Source organism: Gopherus flavomarginatus, chromosome 5 (genome assembly GCF_025201925.1).
Source record: "Gopherus flavomarginatus isolate rGopFla2 chromosome 5, rGopFla2.mat.asm, whole genome shotgun sequence".
Lineage (NCBI taxonomy): Eukaryota > Metazoa > Chordata > Testudines > Testudinidae > Gopherus > Gopherus flavomarginatus.
The window spans coordinates 102,364,208-102,388,518 of NC_066621.1; the positions used below are offsets into that span (position 1 = coordinate 102,364,208).

General features: G+C 42.5%; 1 protein-coding gene across 15 annotated transcripts in view; it reads right to left on the reverse strand.

The window, feature by feature from the left end:
• Positions 1–21,887, reverse strand: part of RYR3 (ryanodine receptor 3) — a 630,986-nt gene extending 609,099 nt beyond the window's left edge. For all 15 annotated transcript variants that reach the window (XM_050954773.1, XM_050954774.1, XM_050954771.1 and 12 more), the window contains exon 1: positions 21,804–21,887. In XM_050954773.1, the coding sequence (XP_050810730.1) occupies positions 21,804–21,854 (51 nt within the window). In that variant the 5' untranslated portion in view covers positions 21,855–21,887. The remainder of the gene's footprint in view (positions 1–21,803) is intronic.
• Between the last annotated feature and the right edge of the window lie 2,424 nt (positions 21,888–24,311).

Genomic DNA, 24,311 nt, shown 5'->3' on the forward strand with positions numbered 1-24,311 from the left:
CGGCCCCTGGGCAGCCCTGGGAAGCTGACAACAGAAAAGGGCTGCTGGGAAACAGTCTGCAACCCCTTCCTGGGAGTAAGAAAGTGTGTTTGAGGCTACAGGGTTCAGTAGTATCAAATTACTTCCTGGGAGAAGAGCATTTTGATTTGAGCATTGGCCTGCTAAACCCAGGGTTGTGAGTTCAATCCTTGAGGGGGGGCCATTTAGGGATCTGGGGCAAAAATCTGTCTGGGGATTGGTCCTGCTTTGAGCAGGGGGTTGGACTAGATGACCTCCTGAGGTCCCTTCCAACCCTGATATTCTATGATTCTATTATGTGGACTAGAAGCTGAAGGAAGGGACAATAGGGTCTGAAGGCACAGTTGCCAGGTATAGGGTCCCTGGACTGGAACCTGGAGTACAGTAGGGGCCTGGGTTCTCCCACTGGGGAAGTGGAACCATCAGGGCAGTGCATATGGCTGAGAGTAACAGGGACATATTTAATCAAACTGACAACTGAACTAAGTCTAGCTCATTCAGAACTTTCCTAAAACTAAGTGTTTACAGAAAGTTTATATTAAAGTCTTCAAGACAGTTTCATAAGTTTGTGTTTAATGGGGGAAGAGTCCAGGGATAATGCATGCATTTCTTTCCATATTATCCTATGTTTAAAAAACTGTGCATTCAGTCTTCTAATAGTATTCAAATTCACTTAAGAACAAGGTTTTTACAACCTGTGACAAAACAAATCTCTCTATATATTTTTTTTAAGATATAGGGGGCAAATTTTCACAAAGGTGACTGTCTTTTTGCTGGCCTAAATTACACTTGCAGTTTTGCACTCACAAAACGGATTCAAGTGTAAAGCTGGGTACATATTCCTGACTACCTAGTTAGCTGCCTGACTTGCATCCACAGAGGAACACACGTACTCAGATTTATTTTGTAGATACAAAAATGCAGGTACATATTTTGCAGCAGAAATTCTGCACATAAAATGGGAGAGTAGATCTTAGGCTTTTAAAACTTTGTTCCACAAAATCTTGTTACTTATTCCCTAAATTATTAATCTTGCTAAATCTCCTTAGTAGTTTATTTAGAGTAGTTTAGAGTGGATTACTGAAAGAACATTTTGTTCACTTTACAGTTTTCATGAAAGAAGAGGTTAAAGTCATGTAGATAAAGTGAAAAAAGCTTATTAAGTTTAATGAGTAAATAAATTCCAAGTTGTTTTACAGAAGAGATTAAAAAAAAACCACACATTTTCAACCTTGTTGCAGATTTTTGTACAAGCATGAATTCTATCGATGTAAATTTATCTTCCCAATTTTGAAATTTAGAAACTGCCCATTTTAATATTTCAAATCTAGCATTTTTATACTGGCATAAGGCTATGCTCTTACCTTTTCCTCATGTAGTTAAAATAAGCCTGACCAATCCCTTGTTGCAATGTAAAGGCTACAACTTGAACCAGAAAAATACTTCCTGCTTCTAGTCCTCCATTCAATTTGCTGATTACTGCATTTCACTGATATTGCAAACAGTGTATATCAGACTGCAGCTGGTACATAGAACAGCATTGCAGAATCTTCTGCTGGGCATCCAGGTAGAGTAGCTCGGTAGTCCCCACTTGTCTCCTAAAAAGGCTTTATTTTTTTTCATTTTTTTTTTAAATGAAAACACAAACCTCCCAATCTTACATCTGACTTTACTAACAAAACCTAATTCCAAAATAACACTACATGAATACAGCCTAAGGCTTGTCCACTGGTTTGGCTGCTTCCAGAGAGCATTTGTTTCATACCAGCCCCCTCTACCAGAGAGCTGTTCTCTCATCCCTTATTCCAAGGATGAAGTCTAACGAGCCACACCTGTTTCAATGAGTCAACTATAATTGGTGTGCAATCCCCTGCAGTGTTCCAACATCTGGTCAAAAAGAGTTTTGCAACTCTGTTTGCAGATTAATCTGTGTAGTCATTTTAAACAACACACACTTCACACTGAGAGGATGAACACAAATACTAAGCAGCTGGTCAAACATCAGAGAGAGAGAGAACCATTCCACTCCATTGGTAGGTACCAAAGACTCACTATCCACCTGCATAAGAACTGTCACACTCCTCTAATTTCTTTAACATGCCTAATATATAAACTCTACTTCACACATTCAAAAATTATTCCTTTTTATACCAACAATCTAGTATCCCTGTTTGGTCTATATACTAAACTATTACCAGAATCTCTAGAAGTAAATTGTAATATACATTTTCCATGAAGGAGACTGCACTCAATACTCTGTGAAAAAGTGCATTTGATAGTGATGCATTAAATACTAGTCATCACTCTCTACAATTATGGCAAAAACTAGTACTTTCAAGATGTTCTCTATGATTTTTATTTCACTTTACAAGAAATTGGGTAAATGTGTTCTATAGGCAAAACCATGAATACTTCAAGAAGCTTCCTCCGTTTCCTTGCAACTTTTTAAAATGTCTCTGACGATTCAATCCCTTCTCATCGTGAATGCAAGCATCAGCCAGTAATGTAAAAACCCAGCTGTATCAAAATTATTTTTTTTAAAAAGGAATCAGGACCACTACAAAAGTAAGTAAAAAAACTAGAACCAAAATGTCAGTCAGTCTTTCAACTGCAGGATTTTCTGACAATGTTAAATTAAAAAAAATATTAATTCTAATAAGGGAATCAAATTTGAAAGCTACTTACATTTGAGAGAGAAAAAGCCACTGTGACACTCGAAGTGACAATTTACACTATGTCCTTAACTGTCATTGTTTCCTTTTGTTTTTTAAATAGTCTTGGTTTACATTTTAATTTGAGCATTGCAATGTAGTATTTAATAGTTTCTTCTGACCAAGGTGTGTTTATATGTATTAGACAAAATTATTGCTTGTGCATGGTGTGTTAAAATGTAGTGTAATATCATCCAGGGAGATTTCAATTACATCCCCAACATACAAAAGAGAAGACAAACTTAGATTGTGTTTACAGTTTTGCAACACATCTTGATGCCAATTTTGTTGGATTCAAGTTATGATATTTATAGTATGCAAAAGTGGTTTACTTAATAAAAGACCTTTCATTGCTTGAAGTAGAGCAGTCAAAAAGAAAATTGCTGGTGATTTCAGCAAGACTTATGTTACAGTTGCATACTTGCTCAAAGTTCTGCTACAGTTATTGGCACAGAGGAGTTAAAGAAATGTGTGGCCGGATACTAATAAGCAACTATGTCAATGTAGCCTATGAAATCAATGTGAATTGAGGAAGCTCAGTACCTTATACAAAATGCTTAAACTCTTGCCGAACCCTTATGCTGTACTACTTAATTTTCAAGGTTTTTCTAAGTAGGTTAAGCTGCTGTTTGGTTTAAATAAACCTGTATCTTCCAAATGTGTTTCAACAGAACTAGTTAATAAAAACATAAGGAAATGGACATTTGCCTGGTGGTTTTTTTTACATAGTCATGTAAGCAAATAAGAGTCCAACAAAGCTAGAGAGGGATAATATGATAGGGCTTAGCATTCTCTGTGCCAGATAAGACCAAATAGTAGTTAGGCTACAGTTCCCCTACTGTCATGGTTTCCTGTGCTTATGCCTCTTTCAAAGAGCGTTTGGCTTTGTAATTCTTTTTAATTTGGGCCACACTTCTAATATCTATGGTAAGTCTTCACAAAAGACTTCCATCATTATCTAGTGCCATTTGGGAATATCCATGTTTTATATCAGGGTATAGAAATGAGAGTGGAGGGTAGTCCATAACCTTTAAATTATGTCCTGTCCTTGATTTTAATGCATTTCTTTATAATCCATGTCAGGTTTTATTATTCCAAACCGTATGTTTTCCCTCACTACCCCCTCATTATTAATTTTTTTGGAGTCTGTTCCCAATGCACTTGGCAGCATTTGGAGATATGGCCATAGCACTGTCATGGGAACTGAGCAGGAGGAAATATTCACAGCTGGGTTTCAATATGAATCACACCCAGTTAACATGGCAGGGGGTTAGTGAGAAGCACTGAGATCAGGCAATCCACTTGATGTCTTCGGTGAAATTGTAGGAATGTCACAGAGAAGCTCTCATTGTTTGCTCAGGGTGAAAATCACTCCTGTGCAGAGGATGGGACATAAGTAGTGCATACACCTTGTATTGGCTCTCTGCACAGGGGGAGGGGAGGAAATTTCATTCTAAGAGTCCTACATCAGTATTTATTGCTCAAAACTTCTATTTCAATCAATAGGACTAGTGACAAAGTTAGTAGCTAAAGGTGGCCCTAAAGAGGGGAGAATGACCTGAGCTTGGTCTAGTTCAAACAATTACTGTAAATATCATCTTATTTATAAATTTATAGCTTTGCTTATGTGCTTGCGCTTTTTCTACAGGTTTGCCAAGTTACCTGTCAAACTTGTTGCCCACTGATCAGACTAGAAACTGTACACACTGGATGGTGAATAGTTGCTTCTTCCATTGGGAATCAAATCTTAAAGCACGGCTATAGACAGTCCTCTTATTTCATCCTGAGGGAATATATTAGATTCATAATATTTTATATACAGATTTAAAATGTGAGATTGTTGAAAGTCTAAAATGGGGGGGGGGAGGACTAAAGCTTCATTTGAGGCTAGGTAGCCTTGTGTTTTTTTGACCTGATACAGACTGACCCAATTGGAGTAGACTTGCAAATCTGCATCACATCACAGATTCATCAAGTGCAGTGCCCTGCAGTGGTCAATACTGGAAGGTTAGAAGGAAAGCAAAAGTTGACATTGAATACAAAGTTGTTTACTGGCAAAAAGAAAAATTCTTCCTGATACCAGGCAGGATCAGGGGGAGGGGTGGGTTAAAGGGAGGGGAGAAAGTGTAGTGTCTTTGGATTTTGGTTTTAGTGATCATTATGTAGATTTCAACACAATGAACTTGTGTGATGTTGCTCCATTTAATTCATAGGAAGAACTGGAATTATGGTCTACTGTAAATCTATATTCAAGCACCTTTAAAAGAAATACAAACTGTTTTTTTGAAAAGCACTTCAGTGATGAATCAAAACCAAAGCTCTACATTCAAACACCCCTGAATTTTGAAACATTCAAAATTTGAATATGGATTTAGAACCCAATTAAGGCTAATGCTCATATGTAATTAGTAGGGCTGTCGACTAATTACAGTTAACTCACGCGATTACCTGAAAAAAATTATTTGCAGTTTTAATCGCACTGTTAAACAATAGAATCCCAATTGAAATGTATTAAATATTTTGGATGTTTTTCTATATTATCAAATATATTTATTTCAATTACAACACAGAATATAGAGTGTATAGTACTCATTTTATATTGTTTTTATTACAAATATTTATACTGTAAAACTTAAAAAAGAAATAGTATTTTTCAATTCATCTCATACAAGTACCATAGTGCAATCTCTTTATCATGAAAGTGCAATTTACAAGTGTAGATTTTTTTTTGTTACATAATTGCACTCAAAACAACGTAAAACTTCAGAGCCTACAAGTCCACTCAGTCCTACTTCTTGGGCAGCCAACCGCCAACGTAAACAAGTTTGCTTACATTTACAGGAGATAATGCTGCCCACTTCTTATTTACTTCACCTGAAAGTGAGAACAGGCGTTCATTCATATGGCACTTCTGTAGCTAGCATTGAAAGTTATTTACGTGCCAGATATGCTAAACATTCACATACGCCTTCATGCTTTAGCTGCCATTCCAGAGGACATGCTTCCATGCTGATGACAATCATTCATAAAATAATGTATTAATTAAATTTGTGCCTGAACTCCTTAGGGGAGAATTGTATGCCTCCTGATCTTTTTTATCCACATTCTGCCATATATATCGTGTTATAGCAGTCTCGGGTGATGACCCAGCACATGTTCATTTAAGAACATTTTCATCGCAGATTTCACAAAATGCAAAGAAGGTACCAATGTAAGATTTCTAAGGACAGATACATCACTCAACCCAAGGTTTAAGAATCTGAAATGCCTTCCAAAATCCAAGAGGAATGATGCGTGGAGCATGCTTTCTGAAGTCTTAAAAAAGCAATGCTCCAATGCAGAAACTACAGAACCCGAACCACCAAAAAAGGTAATCAATCTTCTGCTGGTGGCATCTGACTCAGATGGTGAAAATGAACATGCACTGGTCTGCACTGTTTTGAACTGTTATCGAGTAGGACCCGTCATCAGCATAGACACGTCGTCTGGAATGGTGGCTGAAGCATGAAGGGACATATGAATCTTAGTTCATCTGGCATGTAAATATCTTGCAACGCTAGCTATAACAGTGCCATTCAAACACCTGTTTTCACTTTCAGGTGACATTGTAAACAAGAAGTGTGCAGCATTATCTCCTGCAAACGTAAACAAATTTGTTTGTCTGAGCAATTGGCTGACCAAGTAGGAGGAATGAGTGGACTTGCAGGCTCTAAAATTTTACATTGTTTTGGTTCTGAGTGCAAGTTTTTTGGACATAATTCTACATTTGTAAATTCAACTTTCATGATAAAGAGATTTCACTCCAGTACTTATAATGGGGAAATTAAAAAATACTATTTCTATTGTATTTTTACAGTGCAAATATTTATAATAAAAATAAATAGAGCACTGCGCGCTTTGTATTCTGTGTTGTAATTGAAATCAATATATTTGAAAATGTAGAAAACATCCAAAAAATTTAAATAGATGGTATTCTATTATTGTTTAGCAGCATGATTAATCGCACAATTAATCAAGATTTTTTTTTAAAATCACACAATTTTAAATCCCTTTTCAGCCCTAGTAATTAATTAATTTGAAAGCAATTCTTTTCCAAATTAAATAGAGATGTTCTATTTTTTCAAAATCCAAAAAAAAAAAACCCAGAACAATTTGAAAATTGGTGACATTTCATTTTCTTAACTGATAAATTATTAAATTGAGTAATAAGTTCATAAAGTTCTATTTTTACTTTCCCCTGCTATTGGTATAGTATAATATCTAAGTGAGTGTTTAATTAAGTTATTTTTAGGATGATTCCTTACAACTTTGCTAAACATTGGGCCACTTGTCTATGAAATAGGACATGTTTTAACTACCTATCTGAAGTTCTGTTACATGGCGTTTATGTTTATTCTTTAATACAATGATTCCTAGGGTCCTTGGAAACCAATTATTCCACAATTAGGTGCTGTGCAATATTTATTATTTCAGATTATCAATCCATCAACTCCAATATCAGATTCTCTGCCCATGAACCATGCCGGATACCTTAGTAGAAGGTGGAACGATGCAATGTGAGTGAATGGGAGGATGCTTCCTTTATTTTTGTTGTTTGTAGTACCCAAAAACATTGCCCAGTTCTATTTCCAAACCATTAACTAGTTTCAAACTGCTGCCCTCTTATTAAATCACATCAACCTGAAAGGTTTCCTCCTTTTCTCCCCGCAACCCCACTGTGAAATTTCCTCAAAGAATTAAACCTGCCTGAAGCCCAAGATTACCGCTGTCTGGATTAATACAATTCAACCCTGGAGCAGTGGCAATTTTCTGTATGTAAGAAAATAACAGTTCTGAAGGCTGATATTTCAGGGTTCTCCAAGGCTAGAAACGGGGGGCTTTACACAGTTTGAGAGGAATGATACTCAGGTTTCCAATGCCTTGAAAAGAATTTTAATAAGGAGCAGAAGAGCTGACTGGATGTCTCAATTCCACAGGATTGATGCTATTGCTCCAGTTTTGGAATAGTGTCTAAGAGAAACCCCTGCAGTGTGCCAGGCCCCCCTCCCAGGGGTCTCACTCTTCCTCCAGGGTAAATCATGTGGCTTCACTGCCTCCTTAGACTGGATCTCTGGGCCTTCAGAAATCCTGATTCACACAGTGAGCTCCATTCAGCAAGTCCAACTGAGACAGACTCCTGATGGAGATTTGTACACACTTCAGCGATCAATGCACCTCACCAAGCATTTCCACTGACACTCTCACAAAACTCTAGGGTTTATTCATTAATTGGAACATAGCTTAGGAAGTCCTTAGGATAGTATAGGGAACTGAAGGCTAAAGCATAGTGCATTCAGGTTAGCCCCGAGCCCAGTCAAGATGTAGTGAACCCTTTGGTTCAAGCATCGTCTTGGTCTGACCTCCTTTGTCAGATTCCAGGGGAGATTCCCCAACTCCTTCCCCACCTCATACCTCTCCAGTCCTTGGATCTTAAGTTGGGGGTTGTTGTTCAGCTTCTAAGGAGAAGCCCATATCCCTCTGTGTCATTGGTTGCTAGGTGTCAATTTCCTGGCAATTGGATTTGCCATTGTCTTCTCAGATGCTCCACTTATATGGAGACTAAGTCCCTGACACCTAGGCAACACCCACACCTATGTCTCTCACTTTGCCCTGAGAGCAACCAGTCCTTTCCCACCCCTCTAGGTAATAATGCACCATACAGGGGAAACTGAGGGACATACAGGATTCATAAAAATATTACAAAAAATTCCTACATTGTCACTTCAGATTCCATCAGAAGCATCACTGACATTGTACCAGGGTACATGCTATGCAATATCAGCACTGGTGAAGTCAGTCATTTGTCATAACCATCCTCCTGCCCACAAAAGGATGTAGTCCTGTTGCAAGGACATTTTCCCATATCAATGAATCAGTATGAGTCATCAATTTCTTGGCTGCTGACCAGCACAGCGGATACACTTGGAAACTTCCTTTTGATGACCAGATTAGAAGATTTTATGAGTAGGATTTTGGATGAGGAATATGTTAAGGGACCTGGAGAGGTAACTCAACGGGTGGGCAGAAATAGGAGCAGCTGGAGCAATACCATTTGGAGGGAGGGATGGTGGGGGGTAGGTTGAGTAGCTTGATGCCAAAAAACAGATACAACTGGGTGTTGTTTGAGTGGTAGAAACCAAAGGGAGGGGAAAGAAGATTAGAAAGTGGCTGGGTTGGAAGTACAGTAGTGTATACTGATAAAGTCTAACTTTAAAGATACTCTATTTCTGGTGTTTTCTAACAGTTAATGGAAGACAGAAGAGTTGGACTTTATATTCTGTTATTTTTATAAATATACTATATATATATAAAAACTCTACAGAGGGAAAGGGTAATTTGTACAATTGTTAAAATCTGTGGGAACAGGAAAAGCAAGGGCAAATTTAGAAGTGCAAAGTGGAGGAGAGATGGAAAAATACTACATGTAAAATTTTATCCATATCGATTCTTAAGGCAATTTTGTCTTACATTTTTTAGTTAATTTTTCCCCCTATGTTTCTTCTCAGACTAAACTATCCACTTATGGTTGGTTAGTTTGATGCAAAACAATACAGTTAGGTGGCAAGAGACATAATGCCCATGTTAATTCACAGAGAATATGGGGGAGCCAATTCTATTCCTTTCTCTAGCAGCATAAAAGGGCTATACAGGAGCTAAAGAAGCTGCGGGAAAATTCCGCTTAATTTGGTCCTACACTCCTCTCCACTCTCAGAAGGCCTGACAGAGGGGTTTTGTTGGGCTGGATGCTGAGAGTTGGAGGGGGCACTCTCGTAGCCCTATGTCTGTAACTTCTGGGTGCAGCTTGCTGAAATCTTGTTATGAGACAGTCTGATCTCTCCCTACTAGTCGAGCACTTCTGAAATTCCTGGTTACATCCCTGCTCAGATATATCAAACTGGTTAGCAAAGTATGAGCAGTCGCTCTGTCATATGGTGAATCAAGCCTCTCAGATTGGTTTTAAGTATCTGAAAATGGAGACCGGCATGCAGGAGTGAACATAATAATTAGTATGGAATATAAGATATTAAGCAGCTCTGTGGCAGATGGATTGTTTTAATGTTTCATACTTACACTGTAGTATCACCAGGGACGCAGATCTGATAAGACTACATCTGCCAGGCTTATCCAGAAAGAACTGTCTTTACACAACATTAATCAGGAGCAAAGTGTAATGCTACCGTATACTCTTTAAAGCTATGGTTAGTTTTTCTAACACTAAACCCTTGCTAATACCTGTCTGTTACAGCTATCCCCCTATTCCATTTTGTTTCTTACAGCTGTCCCCATACTCCATTTTGTTTTTGTTCTCCTCCTGTGCCCGCCCTTCTCTGGCTGTTAAGTTGTTTACCAAGAGCCACTGCCCTTCTCAAAGGGATGGCCACTTATGCTGCGTGCTAAGTGGGACCACTGCCTTGTTCAAAGGGTTAGTCCTGTTATCACGTTGTTGAACCTGGGCTTGGTGTAGGGCAGGCAATGTCCAGAGCTGCAAGACCTATTGTGTTTTTAAGATCCTGGGTATGAGTCATAGGCCTCATGTACTTTTAGTCACCTATTGCACAGGACTCTGCCCAGGCATGTCTCTGTGTTCACCTGCAGTTTTTTCCCTGTGCCTCCTCCCCTGTGACAGAGGGAGCCTATCAGGATCACTGGCGGGAAACTGCCTAAGTTTGCCTTTAAAAACAGATATTTTTGAAACAAACATCAGAAAGGTTCCTGCATTGCTGCTGGTCTGATCAGCCAGGGGTTTTGGGGGGTCCTTTCTCCGCTCTCGTTTTATTTTTGAGCGTACCCCCGGTTTTTAAAAAAAAAACCCACGAAGAACGAATTGCTGCCTGAGAGATCTCCCAATTATCGAGACCTTACCAAGCCCTCCTTGCTTCTTCTGATGTTGCTGCTGCTTCTGCCTTTGCTGCTGCCTTGGGGACTGGTAAGAATCCCTCTGTGAAACTTTCCATACTTTTATTTCATTACTTTAGCTGCTGGCTCTGTTTCCCTAGCACACAGACTCAAGCTAAACCTTGGTCTGTGTCTTAAAACCTCTCAAACTCCGCTGCGCTTTGCTGCTAAAAATAAGCTTGTGCCGCTGCTAAGCTCTGCTCTCTGCTTTCAGCTGTATCCACTGCTGCAGCCACCATCCCTTGGCTTCCTTGAGGGTTGCCTTGGGAGCTGTATCCTGGGCACATACCACTCTGCCCTCTGTGACTTCCCCATAGCATAAGGTGCACTGTAGGTTTTGCTTTTTAGTTTAATAAGTCATAGTTTGCTAAGATTGTAGAGCTTGTAAGTTTCACCTGCCTTGTTATAGTTTGCTGTTTTGTTGCTCTGTATAGTTGCTTGTTATAGTTTGCTTAGAATTGTGATATTTGTTGTTTTGCCTAGTCCTTGATTAAGATAGCTTTAAAAAACTCATTGCCTGGTGGTATTCTGTACCTGTTTTATTACTTTGTATAAGCTGCTTGTAATTTACATGTTTAATTAAGTTAGAGGATAGATAAGGTTTTTACTGCTTGAATTCGTCTTCTCGCTGTCCCAATCTCTCCCTGAACTTTCCCGTGTCTGTTTTTCCCCCACTCCAATCTCCCCCTCCGTGTACTTCTCCGTGTCTCCCTGTGGTAACCCCTTACTGCTTCCCCGCCTCCCCGTGTAACTTCCCAAACCTTTTGCCGCTTCTTTCCCTTTTTTGTGGGGGGGTGTCCCTCTAGCCCTTCTTTACACCTCTCTGCTGCCTCTCCTTGTATCCCCTGTGTTCGTGCCCCCGCTCCTCCGCTGCCCCTCCCCTACCGAAGATCACCATCACACTGCTCCGTTTGTCTTCACCCCGCTGCTCTGCAACTTCCCTGAAGTGCTCTCCGCTGCTGCAACCTGCTTCTTCCCTCAGCCGTCTCCCCCATTCTCCACGAGCCTTCCTATCACTTACACGTTCAGCGCCCTCCCCTCTTGCAGCTCCCAGACTCCCCTTAAGCGCGCTCCAGCTGCTCTTGTCTCCCGTACCTCCAGCCCGCAGGCTCCTGAAGACTGCTGCTCTGGGCTTCACCCCACAGGGCTTCAGAGTCTCTCGCTGCTTGCAGCTGCACTCTCCTCTCGTTAGTTACCACTAATCACTCACTCCCCTCTCCCCTCCCGCTTCTTGACCCAGCTTTTAGGTACACTCTTGCTATCACAGCCTCACAAATTAAATCAGTAATTTTCTACATTGCATAATTTTACTTATCACCCATATTGTATTATTGCACTGTGACTCACATTTTACTTGTGGTTATAACACCATTTTTCTAATATACTTTGTATACCATTTTTATATAGAAGCTACCGTTTTATTTTGCATTCCACACTGTATCTAGAGTTGTTCCTATATAAAGTTGAGTTGCTTATTGACTGTACTGTATCCCATTGTGCTGAACCCCACTTACTGTACTCCACTGTTAAAACTCCCTACACTGTTCAGTAAGAACCCCCCCTTATCATTGTCTATTGTAAACACCTTATACACCCCATCCCCTCGCATTTCAGTGTTAAATTCCCACCACTTCCTTTTTCCTTTAATAAAGAAATTAATTGGCACCCCCCCTGTGTGGTAATTGCTCCCCAATATCCCATATAACTGCAGGCAGGGACAATACCAAGAGAGTTAGAGAAGGTCTAAAGTACAGTACAGTACATTCTAGATATTAATTTCTTACAACTAAATCAGATACTCATGCCTATCTCCCTTTCCACACCTGGACAATGGAAATCTAGCACTTGATATTCAAGAGCTTAGATGGATAAATGTGCAGTGATCTAGACTGTGAACTGTAATTGTATATCCAAATAATTAGTGAGTGTGACAGACCCAGGCCAGTGGGGTACAGGAGTCTGGTAGAGGGCAAATATACTGGTCACTGGATGAGTAGTTTTCTGTTCCCTGAGTGACCAGAGCAGGGGCTGCACTAGAGTAATCAGGAACCTGCTAGAACCAATTCAGGCAGACAAGCTGATTAGAACACCTGCAGACAATCAAGGCAGGCTAATCAGGGCACCTGGGTTTAAAAAGGAGCTCACTCCAGTCAGGGAGGGGGGAGCCAGATGAGAGGATGTGTGTGTGAGGAGCTGGGAGCAAGAGACACAAGGAGCTGAGAGTGAGAGGGTGTGCTGCTGGAGGACTAAGGAGTATAAACGTTATCAGACAACAGGAGGAAAATCCTGTGGTGAGTATAAAGAAGGTGTTTGGAGGAGGCCATGGGGAAGTAGCCCAGGGAGGTGTAGTTGTCATGCAGCTGTTACAGGAGGTACTATAGACAGCTGCAATCCACAGGGCCCTGGGCTGAACCCGGAGTAGAGGGCAGGCCCAGGTTCCCTCCAAACCTCCCAACTCCTGATCAGACACAGGAGGAGTTGATCCAGACTGTGGGGAAGATCACTGAGGTGAGCAAATCTGCCAATAAGCACAGGACCCACCAAGGTAGAGGAGGAACTTTGTCACAACTGGTGTCAGGGGTGGGATTTTGGTGTGCACAGCGCGGCAGAAGAAGGAGGGTGATTTAAAAAAAAGTAGAGGTTTTTTAATTTTTTTTTCACCACAATGGATGACCTAGTACGAGCATTGATACAAGCTATGGCGGCCCAGCAGGAGGCTACCCGTGTCCAGGCAGCTGCCCAACAGAAGGCAGTGCGGCTGCAACAAGAGACTAATTGCCTGCTGATGGACCAGGCTTCTCAAGACCGAGCTATGTTGCGGGAAATGAGAAACCAGGTAAAGACCCTTACAGAGCTGAATCGCAGCCATGATGAGACGCAGATCATACGGGCCAGCCATTGGCTGCAGAAAATGACGCAGGAGGATGATGTAGAGGCATACCTTCTGGTCTTTGAGAGGACAGCCCTACGGGAGGCCTGGCCTCAAATCAGTGGTCTGGCATCCTTGCCCCATTCCTGTGTCGGGAGACCCAGAAGGCCTACTATGATCTGCCTGAAGAGGCTGCAGCAGACTACCCTCAGCAGAAAGCAAAGATCCTGGCCAGATCTGGGATAACAACTGCAGTGCGGGCCCAGCGGTAACACGAGTGGCGGTACCAGGAAAACAAAACCCCGCAGTCCCAATTATATGATATCATCCATCTCGCATGAAAGTGGTTGCGAATGGAATCCCAGAGTCCAGAAGAGATACTAGAGGTTCTGGTCATCAACCGATACATGAGGGGGCTACCACCAGACCTTCATGCCTGGGTAAGCCAGAACAAACCCTCCACCTATGATGAGGTTGTCGCACTGGTAGAGAGGTGAAGGACAGCAAGAGAGCTGACCCGACCAGTTAAGGAAGAGGCACCCCGGGTTAAACTAGCAGCACTAAGCCCTAGAGCTCGGGTGACTGGGCAACCAGGGGATCACAGGTGGAAAAAGAAAGGGGCTGAAGGCCCACCAGAAGCCACAAAGAGTCGGAGCACTGAGGGAGAAGAGGATCATGATGTTAGACTACCCAAACCAAGAGACCGGGGAATGCCTAAGGCCTCATACAGATGTTATGCCTGCGGGGAGTGGGGACATATAGCTGTACAGTGTCCCAATGCTGAGGAGCCTATGCAGTGTAACCTGGGGAACTGGGCAGACCCATGCTCCCTAATCCGCTTTGTGGGGGTCTCGCTAACCCCACATATGTACACCAGACCAGTAATACTAAATGGGGTAGAGACCACAGCACTGGTTGATTCGGGGAGTGCACGAGTCCTACGACGGTTCTTCTGGCCCGGAGTACATGAAGAAGTGCGGAGGTACTGTGCGTCCTGCCCGGAGTGTCAGCTGCACAGTCCCCGTCCCCACCTGAGGGCACCTTTAGTACCCCTTCCCATCATAGAGGTCTCCTTTGAGCAAACAGTCATGGACCTAGTGGGACCCCTGGAGAAGACGGCTCGGGGTCACCAATATATACTTGTTGTTTTGGACTACGCTACTCGCTACCCAGAAGCCGCCCCCTGCGGAACACGGCCTCTAAAACGATAGCCAAAGAGCTGGTGGGGATCTTTGCCCGAGTGGGGCTACCAAAGGAGATATTAACAGACCAAGGAACCCCATTTATGTCAAAGCTAATGAAGGACCTCTGTACACAGTTCCATATACATACCCTGAGAACTTCCAGTTTACCATCCGCAAACTGATGGGTTGGTAGAAAGGTTTAACCGAACCCTCAAGGCTATGATAAGAAAGGTGGTAAGTCGGGATGGGAAGGATTGGGACACCCTACTGTCCTATCTTATGTTCGCTATGTGGGAGGTACCTCAGGCCTCAACTGGGTTTTCCCCATTCAAGTTATTATATGGACGTCACCCCCGTGGCATACTAGATATCGCCAAAGAGATTTGGGAAGAGTAAACCAATGAGGGGAGAAATATAATAGAACATGTAATACAGATGCGAGACCGGATAGCCTGTGTCACCCCTATTGTACAGGAACATTTGGAAAAGGCACAAGAGGCCCAGATAACCTATTACAATCACCAGGCAAAAGTCCGACAGTTCCAACCAGGGGATTGGGCGATGGTGTTGGTACCCATGGCAGAAAGCAAGCTTCTGGCCCAATGGCAGGGGCCCTATGAAGTGGTTGAACCTGTGGGGGAAGTAACCTACAAGGTGTGGCAGCCAGGACACCGAAAACAAGAACAGATTTATCACATAAACATTCTGAAACCCTGACATGCACAAGAGGCATGCATAACTATCCAGGAAAACAAGCCTTCCAAACAGGTGAGAGTGTCTCCCGATTTAACACCAGACCAGAAGAATGAGGTGTCTGAGATGATCTTCCGGAATCAAGATGTGTTCTTGACAAAACCAGGTCGAACAACCGAGACATATCACTACATCGCCACAAAACCTGGGGCCAGAATAACAATGAGGCCCTATCAGGTGCCAGCGGCCAAAAGGGAGGAAATAAAAGCAGAAGTAAAAAAAATGCTGGAGTTGGGGATCATCGAAGAATCCCACAGTCAGTGGTCCAGACCAATCGTGCTGGTGCCCAAACCTGATGGCACCACAAGGTTTTGCAACGACTTCCGGCAACTAAACAAAGTATCCCCGTTCGACGCGTACCCCATACCTCACATAGATGAGCTAGTGGATTGTCTGGGGAATGCCCGGTACTTGACTACCCTAGACTTGACAAAGGGGTACTGGCAGATTCCCCTTGCAGAAGACGCAAAGGAAAAGACTGCGTTCTCTACACCAGAGGGTCTTTTTCAATATACGGTCCTCCCTTTTGGACTACATGGGGCCCCAGCGACTTTCCAGCGCCTCATGGACAAGCTATTACGCCCGCATAACAGTTATGCTGCTGCTTACTTGAAGGATGTGGTCATTCATAACCCAGACTGGGAAACCCACCTAGAGAAGGTGGAGGCAGTCCTTGATACCTTCAGGCGAGCTGGCCTTACAGCAAACCCTGCCAAGTGTGCTGTAGGGTTTACAGAGGCCAAATATCTTGGCTACATTGTGGGAAAAGGTCTGGTAAAACCCCAAGTGAACAAGTTGGAGGCCATCCAAAATTGGCCCCGACCACGTCGCAAGAAACAAGTCCGGGCATTCCTGGGTATAGTGGGGTATTACTGACAATTTATCCCCCACTTTGCCACAAGGGCAAGCCCCCTGACAGACCTAGTGAAAGCCCGTGGACCTGATCTGGTGAGATGGTCTGACGCAGCAGAGGAAGCATTCACAGACCTACGGACTGCCCTCTGCAGTAACCCTGTACTGATAGCCCCTGATTTCATCAAGGAATTTATCCTGCAGACAGATGAATCAGAAGTAGGGTTCGGGGTCGTTCTATCATGGATGATAGGGGAGGAGGAACACCCAATGCTCTACCTCAGTAGGAAACGCCTTCCGAGGGAACAAAAATATGCAGTGGTGGAGAGAGAGTGCCTCGCCGTAAAAAGGGCCATGGAAGCATTGCACTACTACTTGCTCGGGCGCAGATTTGTCCTCGTGACCGATCATGCCCCTCTTCAATGGATGCAGCGGAACAAGGAGAAGAACACAAGGGTGACCAGGTGGTTCTTATCCCTCCAACCTCTCCAATTCCACGTGCAACAGAGAGCAGGGAGCCGTCACGGCAATGCCAATGGCTTGTCACGTGTGCACTGTCTGGCATCCCAAGCTGCTCAACCCCTTGGTGTTGAGCAGAGGGCAGGGATATGTGACAGACCCAGGCCAGTGGGGTACAGGAGTCTGGTAGAGGGCAAATATACTGGTCACTGGGTGAGTAGTTTTCTGTTCCCTAAGTGACCAGAGCAGGGGCTGCACTAGAGTAATCAGGAACCTGCTAGAACCAATTCAGGCAGACAAGCTGATTAGAACACCTGCAGCCAATCAAGGCAGGCTAATCAGGGCACCTGGGTTTAAAAAGGAGCTCACTCCAGTCAGGGAGGGGGGAGCCAGATGAGAGGATGTGTGTGTGAGGAGCTGGGAGCAAGAGGCACAAGGAGCTGAGAGTGAGAGGGTGTGCTGCTGGAGGACTAAGGAATACAAGCATTATCAGACACCAGGAGGAAAATCCTGTGGTGAGGATAAAGAAGGTGTTTGGAGGAGGCCATGGGGAAGTAGCCCAGGAAGGTATAGCTGTCATGCAGCTGTTACAGGAGGTACTATAGACAGCTGCAATCCACAGGGCCCTGGGCTGGAACCCGGAGTAGAGGGCGGGACCAGGTTCTCCCCAAACCTCCCAACTCCTGATCAGACACAGGAGGAGTTGACCCAGACTGTGGGGAAGATCACTGAGGTGAGCAAATCTGCCAATAAGCGCAGGACTCACCAAGGTAGAGGAGGAACTTTGTCACATGAGATACATGAAAGATCACTATTGTGCACAATTACTTCAACTATGTGCAGATGGCTATGCAAATGTGTATAACACGTACCTGAGTAAACTTCTAAAAAAAAATCAGCCCCAAGTGTTCTGCCTAGGTCACTGAGTGAAACCTTTTAAAAAAAATTCTCCTCTCATACCTTCTTTACAAATAGAAGACTGCTGCGCTCACAGTACATTAGATGGAGAAATTTAATTCTCCTACCCATACATTCTTATGTAATGTTATATTCTGATCCATTTTTTCTGCACACTTCTGCAATTATATCAGTGAGAGAAGCCATAAGGGGAGTTGGAGGACAACAGCAACTTGAAGTCAGGAGCAGAATACACAATTAACAAAATATTGTTAGGGTCATTGTTCTCTGTCCATAGCTAGAATTTACAATAAGTTTGAGGGAAAAATGTGCATATGCATATACACACACTGTAAGGATCCATGGAAAGCAAGTCAAAGTCACTACACTCGGGAAAGAAGAATCACTAATTTGTGTTGTGATCCATCTGTGATTCATTTGGATGGGGAAAGGAAATTATGTCTAGTGGGATGAGGTCCAGAAAAATGCCAATGTATTGTACATTAATGTACCATACACTCACTTATCAGTCTTACCCCCCTATACCATTGACTCTGACCTGGAAAATTAGTATGGCTTACACTCACTAAATGTGAGTATAACTACTTTCATTTTGTTTTCTTCATCGGTCCTGTTACAAAATTATTATGCGAGTATTTTCAATAGAGCAACATAAATGCTGCCTGATTCAACACATTACCTCATAGTTGGTTGGTTTGGAAACAAGAAGAGTGAGAAAGAAGTTTAGAAAAAAAAAAGTGAAGGGATAAGAGTCACTGGCAATCTCAATCACAGCAGTAAAATCAGTGCTGAAGATAGACTTGATTGACAGTACCTCTCACTCACCAATCCACATTGGCCAGCAGTGAGATCTTTCCAACCCTTTCAACACATAATAATTATAAATTATTTTGTTTCACATTATTTATACACAGTTTCCCAGAAGCACATGGTGCTTTACACACACAAGTGGTTATAATCTGTTGTCCCTTCCTGTGGCATGTTACAAACAAAAGGGTATGGGCAAGGGTGGCTCTATGAATTTTGCTGCCCCCAAGCATGGCAGTCAGGCAGCTTTTGGCGGCATGCCTGCGGGAGGTCTGCCGGTCCTGCGCCTTCGGCGTACCCGCCACCGAATTGCCGCCGAAACTGCGGGACTGGCAGACCTCCTGCAGGCGTGCCGCCGAAGGCCGCCTGACTGCCGCCCTCAAGGCGACCGGCAGGCTGCCCCTTGCGGCTTGCCACTCCAGGCACACGCTTGGTGCGCTGGTGACTGGAGCCTCCCTTGGGTATGGGGGAAGGGCTTTGGAGAACAGTGGTAGATTGTGAGATACACTTGTTATGTATCAGATGTTTGTTTTACATATGTCTCTCACACACACACAAACAAAATTACTGTTATCTCCAGAATAAAGGTTGGGGCAGATGTCATTAGCTGAAGACTAATTTAAAGAAGCAATTCCAAATATTATCAAAGGCAACACTAAATAAAGCTCAAAAGATGAAGGTTGTAGCAACTATGTAACTGTACAGACCAAGAGGAAAATATATCTTCATCCTGAATGTATAGTCCATCTTCAAAATATTTAGATGATAGCAGGGGTCGGGTTGTGGGGGAATGAAGAGTTATTGTTAAATTAGTAAATCTAATTATTATTTCTGTTATTCACATCACAGTAGCACTTAAAGGCCCCAATCAGCTAGGTACTGAACACATACACATAGAACAAAAAGACTGCAAGCTCTTTGGGGCAGGAATGATATATATGAAAAAAGTGGACAAATTTTAGAAATGAATACAGATATCACTTCTCCCATTGCTGAAATGCAGCCACTTCTATGTCGGAAGGTTGCGGTCTTAAAACGAAAAACATAGCTAAACTACAGAACAGATTGTCTGGAAGTGAAAAACACCATCAGATGAAAACATGGGGGATTCTGCTTTATGAAAGCAAAATGGAATTCTGCTAGACCAATAGGGTTAAAACAGCTGCTCTTTAAACGCCATACGATATTTAAGGCTCACACATGATCTGATCTTCTGTTTTATATGTCATTCTAAAGAAGACACTTCTAGTGCAGTGGCCCCAGCGCACTGGGCTCCTATGCACTCAGAAAAAAAGACTGTAGGTCTAAAAAATGATAGCCCATTTTCTGATTGAGATGGATGTGTTCAGTAGAAGATTATATTCTGAAGAAAGTCTGTGGAACATTCAATAGATGATTCCAATCCTGCATGAGAGAGTTTTTGTCTGGGAAAGATTCCAATAGGCCATCCAATTCCACAGAGAAAAAAGAAAGTGCAATGAATGGTTTAATAAGAATTCCTATGCTGTGTACATGCATGACTATAATGTTCAGGCAATAGAAGGTGTAAATAACATAAGTTTTTATGGCCCTCATCACTAGTACCATAGTATCTAATAAAATGGTATTATTCCCTGTCAGTAGGCGAGAGCTGGAAAGGGTCTAATAGCAGGTCCCACTTCCTCAAATGGGAAGCAAGTTATGTGGAGAGGAGACAGCAGCAGCTGCTGCATTTGTGCCCTGCAAGGAGAACCTGGGACTGCAAAAGGAGTAAGCACAGTCCTGGCAAATGAAGAGGAGCAGCTTTCTTCCCATATAATGTTCTCTAGCGCCAAGGAGAAGAAACACTCCTCTACAGCCTCCCCTCAAGCCCTATGTGCTTAGCACATCATTCTGTCTCAGCTGGAAAGGATCACAACAGAGTCCCCCTGAACAGCGAGAAAGGGTCACAGCAGTAGTCACTGCCATTTCACATGGCAGACAGCCCAACTTCACAGGGGCAAAGCTCTTCATGTTGTTATTGAGGAGGGGTGTTCTGTGAAGGAAACATCTTAGAAAGTGAAAAGATGCAGGACACTCAAAGATGTGTTGTTAGAAGAGAGCACCTTCTCCCCAAGGCTGAAATATCCAAAAGGCATATCTCGGGAAAGAGGCACCCCTCCAAATGGCAGTGGAGTGTGAGGGCAGTTGTGTGGGAGGGGGGAGCCTAATCTTCAGTGAGATTATCTGTTTTTTCATGAACTTCTCACAGGCAATGAAGTGCCAATGACACTTCATCACACCTAACAGTTTACATAAGCAGCGACAGCCGCCACCACCCTCCCAGAAGTGATGTGTGGCAACCATCTATTTTGGGTGGTGAGCATGTCTAGTCTGGAATCTTAGCTTTTTAAAGTTGTATCACCAATGCTGCGGATTCCCTGTTCTTGAAACATTTTCAGCAATGAATGAGGAGTGATAAGGGTGTGGGAGGAAGAAACACACTTGAACCAACAGGATTTTCCTCCTGCCATTTATACTTTAACACATACTACGGTATTGGTATTGGGTGAAAAAAGGAGTTAAGAAAAAGGACTCTCCCCCACCACCATTAGAAACAATGTGTGAACAGTGCTTGCTTAAAAGCCCAAATTGGTTGTCAGTAGGTTTGTATAGAGCCTTAAGGAAGAATGGTGTGAGGGCTGTTTAAAGAAAATTACATTGGGTGCAGGCTATTTCACTAATTAACACCTCCTAGCCAAAGAAATCCTTCTTCCTTTTAAAATAAACCTCCTTTAAACTGAGAAAAAAATCCCAGGACAGTTCTGGAGCTGCCACCCCCACATCTGTTGGTGTCTCCCCTCATAAAAGTGTATTGCTGCCTGTGTTTGTGTTAGAAGAGGGTTACCAGGGGGCATTCTTGCCTGGTCTATTCATCATTTCAGGGCTCTCTCATCTGCAAAGCTTCTGTTAATGTCAGTGAAATCTAACCTATACAGAAGTTTCAGAGGTCAGATATTTGGCATGCAACATTTAGAAACCCAAGTACAAAGTTGATGGGGACGCTTCAAACACAGACGGATTACAACGGAAATAGATCTCCCTATACCAAACTGGTACCAGGCAAGCTATTGAGCCGATTTAAGGAAGAACCCTTTGAGGTTGCCCAATGCTATTACAGCTCATATTCTAGCATTGTATTTTTACTGACTAAATCAAACCTCTCACTTTGCAAAGCCAGCATAGAAATAACATTTCTTTTTTAATGCAGTATAGCAGGAACAGACACAAGACACAGTAAAATAATCTACGGCATGACCCAGAAAAGCAGATACTTACAGTTCGCAGGAACTGTATTTCATCTTCCCCTCCTTCACCCCCTTCAGCCATGGCTCTTGAGGAGTCAGCTCTGCTAAGACTCTGATTGCCTCCACTGGCAGCTTGCTGTGCTCGTACAGCTCCTCTTCTCCTATCAGTATTAGCATATAGCTAATCCACAGCCATATAGGGAGCCCAGCTAACTCCACTGCACTGCAGACTGTCAGTCAACCCCCTCACTGCCAGAACCAACTGCGCTGCTTCTCCAGTTCCACGGCAAGCAATTCCTTTTCTTTCTTTCTGTCTCTTTGCCCCCTAGAGAAAAACCTATTGTTAAGGTATTGCAGAAAACATTCTATGCATCAGTAGTTCTCCCCCCCACTCCTTATCAATGTCTGTCCAGAGTAGCATTAATGGTGAAGTGTTAATAAAAGCAAAGCTCAGATTTCCATTTTCAGAGATTAGGGTCTACAGTTCTGCATGTGAACGTAACCAATTCAGCAACTCTGGACCTATTGATTATACATCAAAGGATGGGAATACAGATCACATAGATGCGCTGATTTTGACAATGGATTTTTCAGCCTGTTCACATTAACTTCTATTTAGTGCTTCTCCGCATAAGCAGCTGCGAATGTAATTGGCAAGACGATTTAATGGTCTAACGCCACTACCTGTAATTGTTAATGCTGTCTCTTTCAGTCGGAGTCATGCTATGGACTGCAAAGTTTTCATCTGAAGTACTGTGAAAGTGCACTTGAAACATGTTATTAGTGGCTCATATATATATATATTTCAGTTTAAAAATGATAAGGTACAATTATGTTAAAAATAAAACTTAAAATAACTTTAAATCCAAGTTAAAGTGAAATGCAAATAAAAATCTTTAGCATTTATATGTTACTACATCCATAGCAAATGCTGAAATGAGTGGGATAAAACTGGAACACCACATTCTCGAAGTTTGGGGTGTTCAGGTGTACCAGGTTCAAACTGACCATAAGGCTTCGATATCCTTAATTCAAGGAAATGTAACAACCAGCCAGGGAAGAGGGTTCCTGGATAGCAATCTGTCTTTCTCCCACCTCAGAACTAGGTCCCTCAAGGGTTTGCTCTCACTCTCTCTTTACAACTTCAAGGGTATCCAGGAAGAGCAGGGTTTTTGTGGAGAAACAGTTGGTCTCCTGCGCCTATTGAGCAGGCACTTGCGTGAGCAGAGGCAACGCAAAAGCCGTGTGCTGACTTGGCCAGGCAAGTGCCTCCGCAAGAGAAGGTACTCAGGTACAGCTGGAGCCCTGATCAGCCCTCCTAGTTCCTATCCAATTCTGACAGTATGATAACGGTGACTTGGATCCTTTGCAGTCAAATATCTTCTTAAAATATTCAGATGCCAAATATAGCTGATATTTCTGTTGCACTGGAAATCAGTTGTTCAGTTTCAAACACACTTGAAAGAGGGTTGAGACCCACTCCTCCCATTGTTCCATCTCAATGCACAATGGGGAGATGAGAAGAGAGACCTCTCCAGGACTCTCAAAAGGTTTCTTAAGGAATCAAAATATCCATGGGAAAATTCAGTGAAAGGAGTGGGCCTAGTGTTCATACCCAAATACATCAAAGCAGGCCACTCAGTGTTCCTCTGAGAAGACAGCAGCAGGTGGGAGCCTTGTGTACTCTGTTCTCTCATCTGTCTTTTTACACTGACAATGGGGTTTGGCATACATTAATGTGTACTTTTGCTACGCTAGGGTAAGTTTTCGGTGGGGTCTTATAGTAAAACATACATGCTACTGCATATGAAAAGAACCTAAACTAGAACTGAGTAATAAACTTTGCAAGATTTATATGATGCATGCTCTTAAACTGTACTAATACATCTTGTTCAGTCGTCACCTGAAAGTAGTGACAGTTGATAAATTTGTTAAAATAAAAATGGACTGCAGCTACAGAAGTAATATCTGATCTGGATTTGGAATATCCCACACATTTTAAAAGCATTGGGAATCTTGAGTTAAATCTAGCCCATTTGAAAACTATGGGCATTTTCAAAAAACAGAATATCAAAAACATTATATGCATACAGGGATGTTCAGTACCAAAGTCTGGTTCCAGATAATAACATTGAGAGATTCCACTAGGCACATGAAAGTAACTGACATCACCAGCATGCATATATCTATGTTTTGTACAAAAGGAGAGTGGGTACAATTCTAGCCCCACTGAAGTAAATGGGAGTTTTGACATTGACTTCAATGGGCCAGAATTTCACTCTCTACTTCTAAAACCAACAGATACATTCACTTTAAATATCCTCTTACTTTGATCTGAAAACTCAGAGCATTAAACCAGCACACAAAGTAGTAACATTCTGCCTAATATCAATTCCCATCAGCAGTTTTGTTTGTTCCTTTTTTGTTAAGGCTCTCCATTTTTCTTTGCGTTTTACAAAGTACTCAACACATTATTTTGGGAAACAATTTACTGCCTCAATTAACATTGGTTAGATCCATGTTTTTAAAACTGACAAAT